The sequence below is a fragment of the Marmota flaviventris genome, chromosome 5 (genome assembly GCF_047511675.1).
Source record: "Marmota flaviventris isolate mMarFla1 chromosome 5, mMarFla1.hap1, whole genome shotgun sequence".
In the NCBI taxonomy this organism is placed as follows: Eukaryota; Metazoa; Chordata; class Mammalia; order Rodentia; family Sciuridae; genus Marmota; species Marmota flaviventris.
Genome location: NC_092502.1, coordinates 71,506,613 through 71,524,632, shown reverse-complemented (window position 1 = coordinate 71,524,632; position 18,020 = coordinate 71,506,613). Strand labels below are relative to the sequence as shown.

The 18,020-nt window shown below is 40.0% G+C and overlaps 1 protein-coding gene across 3 annotated transcripts in view; it reads left to right on the top strand.

The window, feature by feature from the left end:
- Positions 1 to 201: 201 nt before the first annotated feature.
- The window catches only part of Paip2 (poly(A) binding protein interacting protein 2), a 20,035-nt gene continuing 2,216 nt past the window's right edge, over positions 202 to 18,020 (top strand). The window contains exons 1-3 of one of the 3 annotated variants that reach the window (XM_027927615.2): positions 202 to 336; positions 14,261 to 14,424; positions 16,632 to 16,811. In XM_027927615.2, the coding sequence (XP_027783416.1) occupies positions 14,287 to 14,424; positions 16,632 to 16,811 (318 nt within the window). In that variant the 5' untranslated portion in view covers positions 202 to 336; positions 14,261 to 14,286. Of the gene's footprint in view, positions 372 to 13,656; positions 13,744 to 14,260; positions 14,425 to 16,631; positions 16,812 to 18,020 lie in introns of those variants that run through there. The other 2 variants (XM_027927616.2, XM_071612317.1) reach the window with 2 other exon arrangements.

Below are 18,020 nucleotides of genomic sequence, written 5' to 3'. Positions count from 1 at the left end.
CCTCCCAGAGAGAATGCGACAGGACTATTCGTAAAATCCTGCGGTCCCTCGCCGTTGCACACGCACACGAGAGTGGCTCAGGAGACCAAGAGATCTTTGCAGGCGCGCGTTCTCCGGTGCGCTCTCTAGTGGCCTAAGGAGGGCAACGCTGACAGAACGAGAGGGCGGGGCCGCCAGCGGCGGAAGTGAAGTCACTTCCGGGCTGGGGTGTTTGTTTGGACTGGAGAAGGGAGGCGGCGGGCGAAGCGCACGTCGAGCGGGGGAGCGGCGCTGCTTGTGGAGATCCGCGGAGGCCGACAGGATTCGTTGGCTGCCGTCCCCGCTGCCGTGCACTGGGTGAGGGGTCCCTTCGGGCGGAGCAGCCAAGAAGGGTGCGTCGCCTCTGGCGGTCCACCTCGGCGACTGCTGAGGGGCCTAAAGGGTCCTCCGGGTTGTTGGCCACCAAGTCCTGTATGGCCTTCGTTGTTCCCTGCTTTATGTCCACCTAGTCTGAGGGATTAGATTGGGCCGACTTCATTTCTTTCTTTTTTGAGAAATGGCCGTCGCTTTTTTTCCCATTGTCATTTATGATTTGGATCTCGAAGCTTTCTATCCGGGTCCTCGGTGGCGCGCGGGGGTTGCCGGGATAGCACTTTCTCCCGTTCCTCAACCCCCAGTCCCTCCCCCCAACCCGTTTTACCCTCTCCCCTGCCCCCCTCTACCGCCTCGGCAACAAAGCTCATTGTTTCTACCCACTTTACGCCTGCGCGTCGCACGCGCAGCCCCTACTCGCTGCGCGTGCGTGCTCCTGCTGAGACTAGGGTTGGAGAGGGGCGGAGAGACCCGCGGGCTGGCGGGCTAGAGGCACTCTGCAACCTTAGGCGGGCTTCTACCTTTCTGATTTCTTCTCCCATTTCTTAACCATCCCTGCCTCCTAGTTTTATTTTGTTGCATGCTCCAGATCGGATAATCTTTGAGGGTACTGGGAATTCTTATTCTAGGAGGGCTTTGAGATTAATAAATTTAAGAGCCCAACTGGTTCACATTCTTTGATTCTGTTCCTCTTACCTTTAAATAATATGTACTTGCTCTCCTCCCTCACCAAAACCAAAAAGTGGGATGTGGGGAAGTTGTGGTGTAGTTAATGTTTTGAAAACATTTATTGCTGTAGCCAGCAGTGATTTTTTTTTTTTTTTATGACTCCTAAAAGGTGCCCTGCTTCCTTTTGTTTTGCTTTTCCTGATTTTACAGCCCCATTCCTCAGGGAAATCTCAAAGTAGAGAGAATTTGGCTTCCAATTTGCCTTAGGAGAAGGTCTACATAGCTGATAGACGTTGACTTTTATTTCAACAAAAGACAAATTCCTGTTTTGAGTGTGATAGCTAATCTTTTCTTGTACCCTGGTGGCATTGTTTTTCACAAATTTCATTTGAGCACCTAATCAGGTACTCATTTTCATTAAATGACATTTGAAATTTCGACTATAGGTTATGTTTGTAAACAGGTAAAGAAAGGGTGGCAAAGAATTTTTAATGTGACTCCCACTATTTGCTCTTTTGAGGTCTGTTTCTGTTTTGTGAAAGAATATTTGGGCCAAATCAGTCTGTAATTTGTTAGTTGTGACTTTGAACAAATTTCTTTTTTCTCACAAATAAAGATAGGTGACTTTCCCGAAAATTATACTCTGTTTATGTTTCTCAAGGATATGGGGGGGGGAATGGAGATTAATAGTTAAATAGATTAAATGTTATATTACAGTAAAAGGCTGGTCATGTTGCTATTTGAGAACTCAAATTGAAGTAGGTAATTTCCACCCACTTTGGGACATTTTTTTGCTGATTTTTCCTTCAATAAGTCTTATTCAGGTCCATGTATCCCTTTATGACTCTTAGTAATTTATAAACTTTTCATATTTACTGTCATGAAAAGCTGTGAAATAAGTAGAGCAAATTTTATATTGCCCATTTTGAAACTGGGGAAATAGAAGACTGAGAGGTATTGTATTTAGCAAATACATGCACTTAGTAATGTCAGGCCTTGTTTTAAGTGCTTTTACAAATATTAACTAATTCTCAATTTCTCTAGGTCATAGACACTACTGTAAAATAAAGCTAACAAATAAGAGATGTGAAGTATTGCCCAGTGTCACACAGATAGTAAGAGCTAGATTTTAAAACCACATAGTCTGAATAGTGTGTGCTCCTAACTGTTATACTGAACTGCACGTGATTTATTAACATGGCAGATCTTGTAGGTGGCTAGTGGCATAGGTTAGGCTTAGGCTTTGGATCTGGTTCTTCTCACTCTGGTTCAAGATTAGGATTGTCTTAAGACATTTCCTTTGTGACCACCCATTTCATGGGTGCATTAGTACTTTGTATTTGATACAGCCTAAAAGTTCAGTTCTGATAACTTTTTTTTTTTTTTGTAATTTCCTTGTTGTTTACAACAGTTCTGTTCAGTAAAGTAGTTATTAACTACATACTCATGGCTATTGAGCACTTGAAATGTGGCTCTTGCAGCTAAACAGCTGAATTTTAATTCATTTAGAGAGCTATACATAGTTAGGCTGCTATATTGAGTGGCACAGGTTTGGAGAGTTTTAATTCCTGCTGTGTGTGTGTGTATGTGTGTGTGTGTGTGTGAGAGAGAGAGAGAGAGAGATGCTGTGCATTGAACCCAGTGCCTTGTGTTTGGGAGGCATGCATTCTAACAACTGAGCTATATCCCTAGACCCCCCCCCCCTGCTTATTTTTTATATGTTTGTATAAGTTAGGATAGTGTTTGTGATGTGCTTGAGCTTCTAATAATAATAATGACAGTGGGAGTGGTGAGCCATTTCACGTAATCTCCTTTTGTTATATTACAGTGGAAATTAGGGTTATAGCCTTTAAGATTTTTTTTTCCCCCTGCAGTATTGGGGATTCTACTCAAGGCCTTTGCATGTGCTACACAAGTACTCTACCACTGAACTACATCCCCACCCCTTTTTTCAAATTTTTATTTTGAGATAGTGTCTCACAAAGTTGCCCAGACTGACCTTGAACCTGACATCTTCCTGCCTAAGCCTCTCAAGTAGCTGGGGTTACAAATCTGTGTCATCATGCCAGGCCTGACTAGGATTTGTCTATGATATTTTTTCATTCCTACGGATTTAATACCTATGACTTTTACCTGCACCTTGCTCTATAACTTTTAACTTCTACAAATGTTTAATAAATACCAAGATAGACAGTACTACTTGTTATGTGCCAGGTGCTCTACCTTAGTACTTTTATTATTGCTCATTTTTCAGATTAGGAAATCTGATTAAATAGCTTGCCCATCCATAGTCATAAAAGCTAATAAGGCAGCCTGGTCTCAGCACCCATAGTTGTTTTTTTTTTAAACTGTTATTTTACACTGCCCAAAATTAAAACAAAAAACTGAGCACGGTGGTGCATGCCTACAATCCCAGTGACTTGGGAGGTTGAGGCAGGAGGATCTCCATGGTTATGCACCCCAGGATTCAATCCCTGATCCCCCCCCACAAAAAAAAATGTGTGTGTAACTAAAAAAGTCACAATAGTTCAAAGTAGAGTCCTAGAGAATAACATGATGCCTATAAAGGCAAATTAATGAAAGAATCAGAAGGGAACTCTATTCAAATTTTAAGGAGAATTTTTTTTTTTTTGGTGGGGGGTACTGGGGATGGTACCCTGGGGCATTTTACTAGTGAGTACACCCATAGCCTTTTTTATTTTTAGAGACAGGATCTCACCTGAATTGCCCAGGCTAACCTTGACCATGTGATCATCCTGCCTCAGCGTCCCTAGTAGATAGGATTACATTTGTTTTTTTAAAGAGAGAGAGAGAGAATTTTTTAATATTTATTTTTTAGTTTTTTCGGCGGACACAACATCTTTGTTTGTATGTGGTGCTAAGGATTGAACCCGGGCCGCACGAATGCCAGGCGAGCGTGTTACTGCTTGAGCCACATCCCCAGCCCAGGATTACATTTTTTTAATATTTATTTTTTAGTTTTAGGTGGACACAATATCTTTATTTTTTAAATTTTTATGTGGTGTTGAGGATTGAACCCAGTGCCCCGCGCATGCCAGGTGAGCGCGCTACTGCTTGAGCCACATCCCCAGCCCCAAATGAGTTTTTTTGGGGGGGAAGGGTCTGTGCTGGGGATTGAACCCTTGTGCATTTGAGGCAAGCACTGTACCAACTGAGCTATATCCGCCCCTGCGCCCACCCCCCCCCGAATTCTTAAGAGCTGAAGCTATGTTTTGAAATTTTATAGTGAATAAAAGGACACTCCTGGAAACCAGTATGTCAATAAAGCCACTTTTGTAGGGAAAAAACAGCCGAAGAAGTAATTTAGTAAAGACTTGAGTTTGTAAATTGAAAGGTTTTGCTGGCTTTCAGGAAACATTAATAGAGATAAAATTGTTCTTTAAGTGTTAAAACATCTTAGCTGTCACCAGGCATGGTAGCACATGCCTATGATCTCAGTGAGTCAGGAGGCTTGGGCAGTAAGATTTCAAGTTTGAGGCTAGCCTCAGAAACTTAGTGATATACCATCTTAAAATTTTAAAAAAGGGCTAGGCATGTAGCTTAGTGGTACAGTGCTGTTGGGTTCAATCCCTAGTACAACCCCCCCCCCCCAAAAAAAAAAGAAGTTTAAATTCTGTTTAAGATATTTACAAAGGAAAGAAAACTGGTTTTCTGCAGCAGTGAAACTTGGAATAATATAAAAAGGCTGATTATTGACCTAAAGGACAGAAGTTGAAGAATTCATCAAGCTAAAATTTGTATTCAAATATATAGGCATATTTGGACATGGCAGTGGCTTAGAAATATATGTCTGCAGGTAACCTTTTGAAGAAATGCTCCATTTAAATTAAATTCAGCTGGGCAAGGTGGCACTTGCCTGTGGTCCTATACTTGAGAGGCTAAGGCAGGAGGATCGTAAGATACAGGCTAGCATGGGCAACTTAGCAAGACTCTGTCTCAAAATGAAATTAGTTTAGGATGTGGCTCAGTGGTAGAATGCCCCTGGGTTCAGTTTCCTGTACCACAAAAAATGAATAAACAAACACTTTAGGCACAGTGGTGTATGCCTATAATCCCAGTGACTTAGGAGGCTGAAGCAGGCGGATTGCAAGTTCAAGGCCCAGTCTAAACAATTTAGTGAAGATTTGTACACTGGGTCAAATAATACTATTATAGGGGAGGATCTGAATAAGGTACTTTAAAAATTTCACAGATCAAGTGAAAATGATTAACTTAATATGTACATATTACATTTGTGTCTTAGAAATCATTCATTCTTCCCTCTTTTTTTGGGGGGGGGTACTGGGGTGCTTTGCCACTAAGATATACCACCAGACCTTTTTAAAATTTTTTATTTTAGCATGATCTCACTAAGTTGCCCATCTTCCTGCCTCAGCCTCCTGACTTGTTGAGATTATAGGTATGCTTCTCTTTAGGCACAAGGAACGTTTTGCAAAAAGTAATCATGTAATCATAATTTTATGCAAATAAAATTATAATAAATTCCAAAATGTGAAGGTTTTTATGGTTGCATTTTATACCATAAGATGAGAAACTGTAATCAGCCAGGCACAGTGGCACATGCCTGTGATCCTAGAGGCTCAGGAGGCAGAGGCAGGAGGATATCAAGTTCAAAGCCAGTCTCAGCAAAAAGCAAGGCACTAAGCAACTCAGTGAGGCCCTGTCCTTTAAATACAAAATAGGGCTAGGGATGTGGCTCAGTGCCCCTGAGTTCAGTCCCCAGTACACGCCCCCCCCCCCAAAAAAAAAGGGAAGAAATTGTTGCATTAGATGATAACCAAAAGAGTTGGGTGTGATGGTGCATACCTGTAATATCAGCAATTTTGGAGGCTGAGGCAGGAGGGTCACAAGTTCAAGACCAATTTAGCAACACCCTGTCTCAAAAAGAGCTGGGGATGTGGCTCCGTGGTAAAGTGCCCCTGGGTTCAATCCCCAGTAACAAAGGAAAAACAACAAAAAACTTATAGGGAAAATTTATAGATATACATTTTATTAAGTAAAACAAAGATAGGGTTGTTTTGTTTTCAGTAATGGGGATTGAGCCCAGAGGTGTTCAACCACTGAGTTATACCCCTAACCCTCTCCCCCTCCCCCTCTCCCTCTCTCTCTCTCTCTCTCTCTCTCTTTCTTTCTCTCTCTCTCTCTCTTTCTCTCTCTCTCTTTCTTTCTCTCTCTCTCCTCTCTCTCTCTCTTGTATTTAACTTAGAAGCATCCTATTGCTGAACCCAGTCTCCAGCCCTTTTCATATTTTATTTTGAGACAGTATCTTGCTAAGTTGCCTAGGGCCTTGCTAAATTGCTGAGGCTGGCTTTAAACTTTAACCCTCCTGCCTTCTGAAGAGGGTTAAAGGGTTGCTGAGGTTACAGGCAAGTGCCATCATGCTTGGTCCTTTATATTTGGTTTTATCAGGCACCAGGACACTACCAGTTCAAGACCACCTTATACTCACTTCATGGTTTAGAACATTTTGGACTTTTTTTTCTTGATTTGCTAGAGCCAAGGCAACTTGGTAGGCAGTATGAATTTCTTTGGGTTCATCTTTACCTTGAGACTGCCCTACCCTTTGAGGTTCCAGTTTAGAGTAGATAAGGAGAATCTCCTGCTGTTAGATTTTCAAATTTGAATTTTGTGCATCTTGCCCCATGAGACAGCCAAGGAAGCAACCCACAGAAGTCTAATAAACAAAAGCCCTCAGTGCTTTCATTGATTGAAAGTTCCACTTAGCACTCCTGAACCCCTGGTTCAGTCCCTATTACCAAAAACAACAAAAAAATTTTTCATCACTTTTACTTTTCAGTAGGAAGACTGATGCAAATAATCTAGCCCACCATAATTGGAAAAAGAAATCTCCATGTGTGTTTTAAGAGACTAAAATCAGAATATTCATACCATCTTTTCTGACCAGAAGACATAATATTAAAATATCAATCCTGATTAAATTGCAAAATGTAATGAAAATGGTAGATTATTCTGGCAAAATGATTCTAAAGCAAGTCTGAGAAGGAGCTAGGGGTGTGACTCAGTGGTGGAGCACTTACTTGCCTAGCATGCTGGGGGCTTGGGTTTAATCCCCAGTACTGCAAAAGAAAGTGTGGAAGAAAATATGCATATCAAAACAGTAAGGTGATGGGACTGAAATATTTGAGAATGAAAGAGCATGATGCAAGGCCCTAAGGGTGCAATTTATCCACAAGTTAAGGAAAAATTAGAGAAAACTATAGCAAAAGTGTTCATTATACTGTTTCAGTTTTTCTATAGCTTTAAAATTCTTCAAAATGAGCTGAGCATTGTGGCACATGCCTGTAATCCCAGCTACTTCAGAAGGCTGAGTCTGGAGGATTACCACATTGAGGCCAGTCTAGGCAATTTAGCAAGACCCTGTCTCAAAATAAAAAGGGCTGTTATGTGGCTCAGTGGCAGAGCAGTTCCCTAACATCTGGGAGGCCCTAGGTTTGATCTCCAGTACCATAAAAAAATAAAGTAGGGGGAAAAAAATAATAAAGTTGGCTGGGGTTGTGGCTCAGCAGTGGAGCAGTGCTCACCTAACACATGTGAGGTGCTGAGTTCCACCCTCAGCACCACATAAAAATAAAGAAAATAAAGGTATTGTGTCCGACTACAACTTAAAAAAAAAAATTAAAAAAAAGAATAAAGTAAAAAAAAAAGTGTCATTTGCATGAGATTAATGCTGAAAATTGTAAAGTTTTAAATGTATATTCTGATAGTTTTAATGGTTTTGGGTTTTTTTGTTTGTTTGTATTTTGGTAACCCAGGGGTGCTTTACCCTTGAGTAACATTCCTAGCCCCTTTGTTCTTACTGTTGTTTTGAGACACAGTCTTGAATAAATTGCTGAGGATCTCACTGAATTGCTGAGATTGGCCTTGAACCTGTGATCCTCCTGCCTTTGCTTTAGGCACCACCATACCTGGCACATACTTTCTTGTTTCATTGCACATCTAATAATTTTTGTTGACAATGACATTTTGAATATTATAATGAGGTAACTCTGGAAATTATATTCTACCCTCCCCAGGATTACTTACTTACTTTTTGTAGTTGTCTGTTTACTGACCTTCTGAAATGCTTTGCAAATTTTGTACTCTCTTTGTGTGTATCACCATCAAGGTTTCTGTTTCATTAGAAGAGTAGTCAGCTTAGTGATTTAAGAGGTTTCTTTAAATACCTGAAAACAAAAAACAAAACTCTGCAAGTCTTCACAAATGGGCTCAATGTGTTGAGGCAGTTTCAGCACTTGGACAGTATAGAACTCTGCCTCAGCCTTCACTTCCCACATGTGCAGAACCTGAAAGTCAGTCAGAGGTGGGAGCGTAGGGTTTTCTCAGATTTTTTTTGCCCATGGCATTTTAGGTTTCCCAAACCTCTTGTGCTCAGACTATTTCCTCACTGGCTTTTTTCCCCAGATTTTATTTGCTTTGTCTGTTGCTTGCCCCAAATGATAGTGCTGCTGCATTTATTTATTTAGGCACCAGGGATTGTATCCAAGGGCACTGAACTGCAGAGCCACATCCCCAGACCTTTTGTTTTTTATTTTTTTAGTTTGAGATGGGGTCTCACTAAGTTGCTAAGGGCCCCACTAAGTTGCTGAGGCTGGCTTTGAACTTGCAGTCCTCCTGCCTCAGCCTCCTAAGCCACTGGTATTATAGGCATTGTTTAGGATCCCACTAAATTGCAGTCTTCCTGCCTAAGGTGCTAGAATTATAGATGTGTGCCACCGTTCCTGGCTTGCATTTATTTATTTATTTTAATGTACACAGTAGAGTTTTATTCAGTCATGAAGAAAACAGAAATTATGTCCTTTGCAGGAAAATGGATGGAACTAGAGATGATTCCTGGCTTATTTTTGTTTTCAACAAATATGTGAGTGCTGTAACTCAGCCACCGCAGACTTTATTTTTTGTACTGAGGACTGGAACCCAGGGGTGCCAAGCCACTGAGCCGTTTCCCCAGCCCTTTTCTAATATTTTTATTTAGAGACAGGGTCTTGCTGAGTTGCTTAGCGCCTTGCTAAATTTCTGGGGATGGATTTGAACTCACAATCCTCTTGTCTTGGCCTCTTGAACCACTGGGATTACAGACCTGGACTACTATGCTTGGCCTTTTTATTTTTTGAGACAGGGTCTCTTTGAGTTGCTGAGACTGGTCTCAAACTTGGGATCCTCCTCCCTCAACCTCCTGAGATACTGATATTGCAGTCATACAACCATTCCTGGCTCCAGGCTAGTTGAATTCAATACTCTAATGAGTATTCAAATTCAATCAAAATGATATATAGAGGCTAGGTTGTAGCTTAGTGGTAGAGCTCTTGCCTAGCATGTGAGACACACTGGGTTTCATCCTCAGCATCACATAAAAATAAAGTATTATACCTATCTACAACTAAAAAATATTTTTTAAAAATGATATGTATAGGGGCTGGGGTTGTGGCCCAGTCATAAAGTACTTGCCTGGCATGTGTGAGACATGGGGGTCAATCCTCAGCACCACAATTAATCTTTTTTTTTTTTTTGGCGATGCTGGGGATTGAACCCAGGGCCTATGCATGCGAGGCGAGGCAGGCACTCTACCAACTGAGCTACATTCCCAGCCCATCAGCACCACATTTAAAACAAGACAAATAAATTAAAGGTATTGTGCCCATGTACAACTAAAAATATGTTTAAAAATGATATGTATAAAGGCAGCCTTGAGGGCTGGGGTTGTAGCTCAGTGGTAGAGGGTTTGTCTAGTATGTGTGAGGCACTGAGTTCGAGTCTCAGCACGTCATATAAACGAACAAATAAAAATAAAGGTCCATCTACAACTAAAAAAAATAATTAAAAAAAAGCCTTGAATACCTGATGCCATGATTTGACTTGACCTGCTATCTCTGTAGTTCACTAGATATGTAACCTAGAACAGGTCACTTAAGTCCAAGTTTCTTCATTATTGAAATGAATTTGATCATAATGCCTCCAGCAATGAGACTTTTCCCCCCACCCCTATGTACTGCTGAACCACATCCCCTGCTGCTATTTTTATTTTTGAAATAGAGTCTTGCTAAGTTGCCCAGGCTGGCCTCAAACTTGTGATCCTCCTGCCTCAACCTCCCGAGTTACTGGGATTGTAATCACATGCCACGTGGAAGCCATAGGAAGTGTCTTGGTTTCTAGATTTTGCTTTGTTTTGGTACGAGGGATTGAACCCAGGGGTACTTAATCATTGAGCCACATGGGGGGGGGGCTTTTTTTTTTTTTAATATCCCTGTGGTGCTGGGGATTAAACCCAGGGCCTTGTGCAAACAAGGGAAGTACTCTACCAACTGAGCCATATCCACAGCCTCCCCAGCCTTTTGTTATATTTTATTTATAAACAGGGTTGGTCTCAGTTGCTTAGGGCCTTACTAAATTTCTGAGGCTGACTTTGAACTCAAGATCCTCCTGTCTCAGTCTTCTAAGCTGTTGGGATTTTTTTTTTAATGGACTTTTTTTTTTTTTAAGTTGTCAGTGGCCCTTTATTTTATTCATTTATGTACTTACTTTATTTTTATTCATTTATGTACTTATATGTGGTGCTGAGAATTTTGAACCCAGTGCCTCACACATGCAAGGCAAGCACTCTACCAACTGAGCTATATCCCCAGCCCTCTAGATCATTTTTGATGACTTCAATTTTGATTTGTTTTCCAGACATTGCTTGACAGATTATTATTAATTATTATCTTTCACTGGGATGTATACTGAAATCACAGGTTGTTTGATGAAGTGATGATAGGCAAAAATCTGACCTCAAGTGCATGGAATTAGTCTCTGCTACTTACTGTTTATATTTTAATTTTCTACTGGTGAGCATCAGAGAAGAAAGGAGGGAGTTCCCTGTTGACTCTGGAATTTGCTGAGTCAGATTTTTGTTAGTACAAGCTTAAAAAAGAGAGATTGCTTTTGTGTTTATTTAGGTAAACTTTAGTCAGTGGAAGCCTTTTGTTTGTTTTTTGGTACTGGGGATTAAATCCAAGGGTATTCTACCACTGAATTATATCCCTGGTTCTTTTTATTTTATTTATTTATTGGTAGTACTAGAGATTGAACCCAGGACTTTGCATGCTAGGCAAGCATTTTACCACCTGAGCTGTATCCCCAGGCCCTTCATTTTTCACTTTGAGACAGGGTCTCGCTAAATTGCCAAAGCTGGCATGGAACTGTGCTTCTTCTGCTTCAGCCCCTCAACCACCAATAGCTGTGATTACACACCTGTGCCACCATACCTGGAAGTTAGAACATTTTTGGAGGGATGCCAGAGATTGAACTCAGGAGCACTCTATTACTGAGCCACATCACTAGCCCTATTTTGTATTTTATTTAGAGACAGTTTCTTAATGAGTTGCTTATAGCGCTTTGTTAAATTGCTGAGGCTAGCTTTGAACTAGCCTCCCTTTTTCAGCCTACCGAGCTGCTGGGATTGCAGGTGTGCGCCACAACCCCTGGTGGTAGAACATTTTTTAAAAGCAAGTTAGGATTATTCTACATGTATATGTTTAATACATATAGTTACTACTTTTAATTTTTTAGTTCCAGCTCAATATTGAATACTCTATACTTGGTGCTAAACTTAATTGGGGGGGGGTTACCGGGGATTGAACTCAGGGACACTTAATTACTGAGCCACATCGCCAGCCCTAAACTTAATTTTTCTCTGTTATTTTTTCTAATAATTAAAGATGTAGGGGCTGGGGCAGGGGCTAAGTGGTAGAGCACTTGCCTGGCACACGTGAGGCTCTGGGTTTGATCCTCAGCACCACATTTTTTTAAAAAAAGGTATTATGTCCATCTACAACTAAAAAGTGTATTAAAAAATATATATAAGTGTGTCCCTGAGTAGTTCAATCCCTGGTTAAAGAAAAAAAAAAGATGGTTTATGCTAATACTTATTGATATGGTAGTCTTTTGAAAGGTAGGATTTAGTGGATATAAGTTGGGAAATGATAAATGAAGAGCTACTATACAATAGAGAATATAGCTAAACTTAATGGTTGGTTGAGATGTAATTAAGTAAATTGCAAAGCAAGGTCAATCACTGTTACTAATAGCTATTGAGGAAAATCTAAAATGTAATTCATTTGAAGATGAACATAAATAAGTATTTGGTAACCTGACTTATAAGAATGAGTAATTTTCTGTAGAGGAACTGATTGCTGTTTAGTCAAACTTGTCATCAAAATAGTTTATTTCATCCAAACATTTTTTGGGGGGAAGGTGCTGGGAATCAAACTCCATGTTGTGCAAGTGCTCTGTCACTGAGCCATATCCCTAGCCCCTTCATTCAACTTTGTTTGGTACTGGGGATTGAACTCGGGGACACTCAACCTCTGAGCCACATCCCCAGCCCTATTTTGTATTTCATTTAGAAACAGGGTCTCACTGAGTACTTAGCATCTTGCTTTTCGCTGAGGCTGGCTTTTATTTTTATTTTGAAACAAGGTCTTGATAAATTGCTGGGGCTGGCCTGAAACTTGGGGTCCTCCTGCCTCAGCTTCCTGAGTTGCTAGGATTATAGGCATGTGCCACCAAGCCTAGCAATACTCTACTGACACTCTAGCACATGACTCTCAGTCTGAATCTGCCTCTCCCACCCACTCCCCCCACTACTAGAAATTAAACCTAAGAGTGCATCTCCCCAACCCTTCTCAAGACACAGTTTTGCTAAGTTGTCCAGACTGGCCTCAAACTTGGTAAACCCCTGCCTCAGCCTTTTGAATCACTGGAATTACAGGCATAGGCCACACACTACCCTATCCCACCACTGCCTAATTAATATGTTTTTATTTGAGTGAAAGTAGTATCAAATAGTAGGTCTGGGTTTTTTAGAATCTCTTCAATAGCTGATAACATGATGTAACCTAATTGATATATTGTAGGCTAAAAGTTAAAGCATTATGTTTCACATTCTAGAAATAATAGAAAATGTAGAAAGAGCCAGCAGTGTAGCTCAGTGGTACAAAATAGCCTGGGATCAATCCTTAATATCCACCTCCTGCCAAAAAAAAATTTTAAAAAGCTTAAAATTGTATTTCAGTGAAATCCAGACACAGAGGAATTCAGTGTAGACCTGGAAAAAAGCAAATAAGGCAGTGAACTCTGAAGAAACTTAATGACAGTGGACTAAGGGCTTAAGGCATTGGTTTGTTTTTACTTTCAATCTCTGATCTTGTTGAAATGAGTTTTAAAATTAATTTGGTTTTAGTGGGGCACGCCTGTAATCCCAGCAGCTCAGGAGGCTGATGCAAGAGGATCGTGAGTTCAAAGCCAGCCTCAGCAAAAAGCGAGGTGCTAAACAACTCAGACCCTGTCTCTTTAGAGAAAAGGACTGGGGATATGGCTCAGTGGTCTAGTACCTCTGAGTTCAATCCCTGGTATCAAGAAAAAAAAAAAAAATGTTTGATTTTCATCACTTTAAGACTAAGTCTTCCAGATGTGCTTTTTTTGAAATATAAACAGAGGATATTGAAAAATAAATTGGATGATTTGGAGATTTTATATAAGTAATTTAATACTTTGGTTTTTCTTTTGTTTACCTAGGGATTGATTAACCACTGAGTCCCTTTTTATTTATTTAATTTGAGACAGGGCCTAGGCCTTCACTAAGTTGCTGAGACTGGCCTCAAACTTGCAGTCATTCCTCAGCCTCCCAAGTAGCTGTGATTACAGGTGATTTTTTTGTTTGTTTTGGGTATTGGGTATTGAACCCAGGGATGTTTTGCCACTGAGTTATATCTCCTGCCTTTTTTTTTTTTTAATTCAGGGTCTCACTAAGTTGCTATAGCTAGGCTTGAACCTTCAGTCCTCCTGCCTCAATCTCTCAAGTCACTGTGATTACAGGCTTGTGCCATGGCACCCAGTTTCTGCTATTTCTTTTTTTCTCCCCCTTTTTATTTATTGAGACAAGGTCTCGCTTAGTTGCTTATGGCCCTACTAAGTTACTGAGGCTGGCCTTTGAACTCACCATCCTCCTGTCCTGGCCTCCCAAGCCACTAAGATTACAGGCATGTGCCACAGCACTAGGCATCTCAGATATTTTAATCATTAAGATCATTTGGGGAAAAAATAGGAATCTTTCCAGTTTCTTAATAGATCATGTACCTACAATAGCTAACCATGATGCCTGGTAATAATAGATGCTAAGATTGAAAGAATAACTAAGTTAATTGTATGTTCTACTTTTAAGGTTAAAAACGACAACTAACGCCAACCATGAAAGATCCAAGTCGCAGCAGTACTAGCCCAAGCATCATCAATGAAGATGTGATTATTAACGGTCATTCTCATGAAGATGACAATCCATTTGCAGAGTATATGTGGATGGAAAATGAAGAAGAATTCAACAGACAAGTTAGTTTTGTATACAAATGTGTACTTTTTCATAGCTATTATAGCCTGTATAATATGATTGATTTGTGCCTATCACTGAAATGTGTTTATCTTATCATTTATTAAATGTGTGGATTTTTTTCACTACTCCTATTTTAATTAGCTTCTGATTACTACCAGGCTTAATATTTCATTGGTATTACTTGGAGAGCATGTATGTTTCAGTATTCCACCCTGGAAATTCTGATTCAGGAGGATTAGGGTAGAGCCTGGGAACCTGTTTTTCAAAAGCTTCCAGACAATTCTAGTGAGCAGTCAAGTTTTAAAACCACTGGCTTACACCAGTCAGATTGCTGTATTACACTGCAAGTCAGAAAAATCCAGGAATCAAGAACAAATGGACACATATTAGGGTACAGAATTTCAGCTGAGATCCCTTATCTGACCATCCTGAAAAATCTGGCACCACTTTTCTCTTTTTTTTGCTGGGGTACTTAGAGACAGGATCTGGCAAGCTTGATTAGGGGAACACTGTGTTGCTGAGAGGTTGGCTTTGAACCCCTGATACTCCTGCCTCAGCCTCCTGAGTTGTTGGGATCACAGGTGTGCACCACCATCCCCAGTCCCACTTTTCTCTTTAGAGAACTCTCATATGTTGATAAATGTTGTCTTTTATTTTGATACTCTGGTATCTCTTCTCATCTACTTTTTCATTCCTCCCCTGATTGGGATTTTGGTAATCAGTAGCTAACTTAACTTCTCCATAGGCATTGATAGACATTCCAGAGTAAAACAGTTTAGTATTATTTCAGTAAGTATCAGGTGGTGTATTTAATTTTCTTTTTAATGCTGGGACCCAGCACTCAAGACATGCTAGGGTCAGTTGAAGTGTCATCCTGCCCCATCCTGGGTAGTAGGGATTGACCCAGAGGCCCTCTACCACTGATTCACATGCCCAGCCCTATTCTTCAATTTTGAGATTGAGTCTCCAATTTGTGATCCTCTTGCCTCAGCCTCCCTGTAGCTGGGATTACAGGTGTGCATGTCCACACCCAGTTGTTTTTATTTTTTTTTTTTTTAATATTTATTTTTTAGTTGTAGTTGGACACAATACCTTTATTTTATTCATATATTTTTATGTGGTGCTGAGGATCGAACCCAGGGTCTCACATGTGCAAGCCGCTGAGCCACAACCCCAGCCCCTAGTTTTGTTTTTTTAATTACCCATGCCCTGACTCTACCCCTAGAGATTGGATAGGATGAGTTTGTATAGTTTTAGATATCATAGATAATTCTGATACATATTTCTCAAGAGAACCCTCTATTTCTTACCTGCCATCCTCAATAAGAAAATGTATTCTGGTAATACAAGTAAAGACATAGAAAAACCCTAAACAGATCTTGATATTTATGGTAAGCATTTATTTTTCTTTAGCACAGAAGTAGAGTAGAAAGCATGACACTATTTTTACTTTTATATTAAAAAAAAAAAAATTACATGCCTGTAATCCCAGCTACTCAGGAAGCTGAGGCAGGAGCATCATAGTTCAAGACCAGCCTCAGCAACCTAGAGAGGCCCTAAGCAACTTAACAAGCCCCTGTCTCAAAATTCAAAAAGTGTGGAACTGTGAATGTAGCTCAATGGTAAAGCATCCCTGGGTTCAATCTCCAGTACTATTTGTGTGTGTGTGTGTGTGTGTGTGTGTGTGTATTGAACCTAAGGCCTAGTGCGTTCTAAGCATGTACTCTACCACTGAGTTGTCTGCCCCCACCAGCCCCAAACATTGTTAACTTATTTATTTATTTTTATTTAAATTATTTTTTGTAGTTGTAGATGGACAGATGCCTTTACTTTATTTGTTATGTGGTGTTAAGAATTGAACCCAGTGTCTCACACATACTGTGCCAATGAGCCACAACTCCCACCCCTATTTATTTATTTATTTATTTGTTTATTTATGGTGCTGGGGATTGGACCTAAGGACACTGAGCTACATCCTCAGTCCCCGCCTCCCCTTTTTTTGGAGGCAGTGTCTTGCCAAATTGCTAAGGTTAAACCCTGTGCAGTCCTCCTGCCACAGTCTCCAACATCACTGAAATAACAGGCATACACCACCATGTCTGGTGTCATTGTGGTTTTAAATAGCTTAGTTAAGATATTTTAAGCCATTCCTAGTTAAAACTTAACAAGTGTGCTACAAATTATTCTTTATTTATTGTAAATCTAGATAGAAGAGGAGTTGTGGGAAGAAGAATTTATTGAGCGCTGTTTCCAGGAAATGCTGGAAGAGGAAGAGGAACACGAGTGGTTTATTCCAGCTCGAGATCTCCCACAAACAATGGACCAAATCCAAGACCAGTTTAATGACCTTGTTATCAGTGATGGCTCTTCTCTGGAAGATCTTGTGGTAAAAGTTATTTTTTCATCTTTTTAGATCTAGGTCATCTTTCTCATAAGCGGAAAAGCCAACCATCATCTGTTTAAGAAGAGTTCTGCATATCTTTCCCCTTACAGAGGCCTCCCATGTCACATATGACATGGAGTGACTTTTGGTAACACTATCCAGTCTTAGACAATTAACCGACTCTTGGCAACTACTCTTAAGTCATGATGGTGCCCTAGAATATTTAAAGATCTTTTAAGAGTTGATCTAGAAAAATATACGATATTACCATGGGACTTGCTTTTGCAAAAGTAGCCTAATTAGAACTGTGATATTATAAGGATTTTACAAGCTCTTGGCAGAAAAGGAACATTCAGTTGTATTTCTAGTGTCTCATCAATGCTAATATATTTGCAGTAAAAAGTTTATTCAAGAATTATGATAACATTAGTACTAAGGAAGAAATTTATGAGTCCTTTGCTAAAATGAAATAAATGATTTTTTCTGAAAGCAAACAATTTTCTCTAGGTCTGAATGTTGACTTTTTTTGAACTCAGAGGCATTCAACCACTGAGCCACATCCCCAGCCTTATTGAGACAGTGTCTTGCTAATGCTGAAGCTGGTTTTGAACTTGCAACCCTCCTTCCTGAGCCTCTGACTAGCTGGGATTTCAGGTGTACATCCCACACCTGACTTGAATATTTGCCTTTTAGTCCACATTTATAATATCTGGTTGCTTCTCCTACTCAGGGGACTCGGAAGTGTTTTTTGCAATTGTCTTTCACTTTCTTTGTTTCCTAATCTGTACTTGATAATTACTTATGAAGCTTCAAAACTAAAAATCAGTTCCTCTTGTGCATCGTAAGCTTGGGAGCATTAATCTTCTAGGCATGTTAATTTTTTAGAAGCACCCCAGAGAATTCATTATACAGCTATTCTATTCATCAGACATTTAGAAACTATTCTTCTAAAGGACTGTTTGGAGAACACTAAAATTTACATTATGGCATATTTTGTTGCAGTAAATAAAGATAACCAATTGAACACATGTATGATCTTATACTTTGTTGGGACATGCTTGCTTTTGACTACATTATTCAAGTCACAGATAATCCTGGTTGCCCTGATGAGTAAAGCCCTTTGTCAGGCTTAATGTATAATTGTAATTGGGACTCCGTATAATTCCTTAGTATAGAAACTGTTTTGTTCTACTCAGCCTGAGATTAAATTTG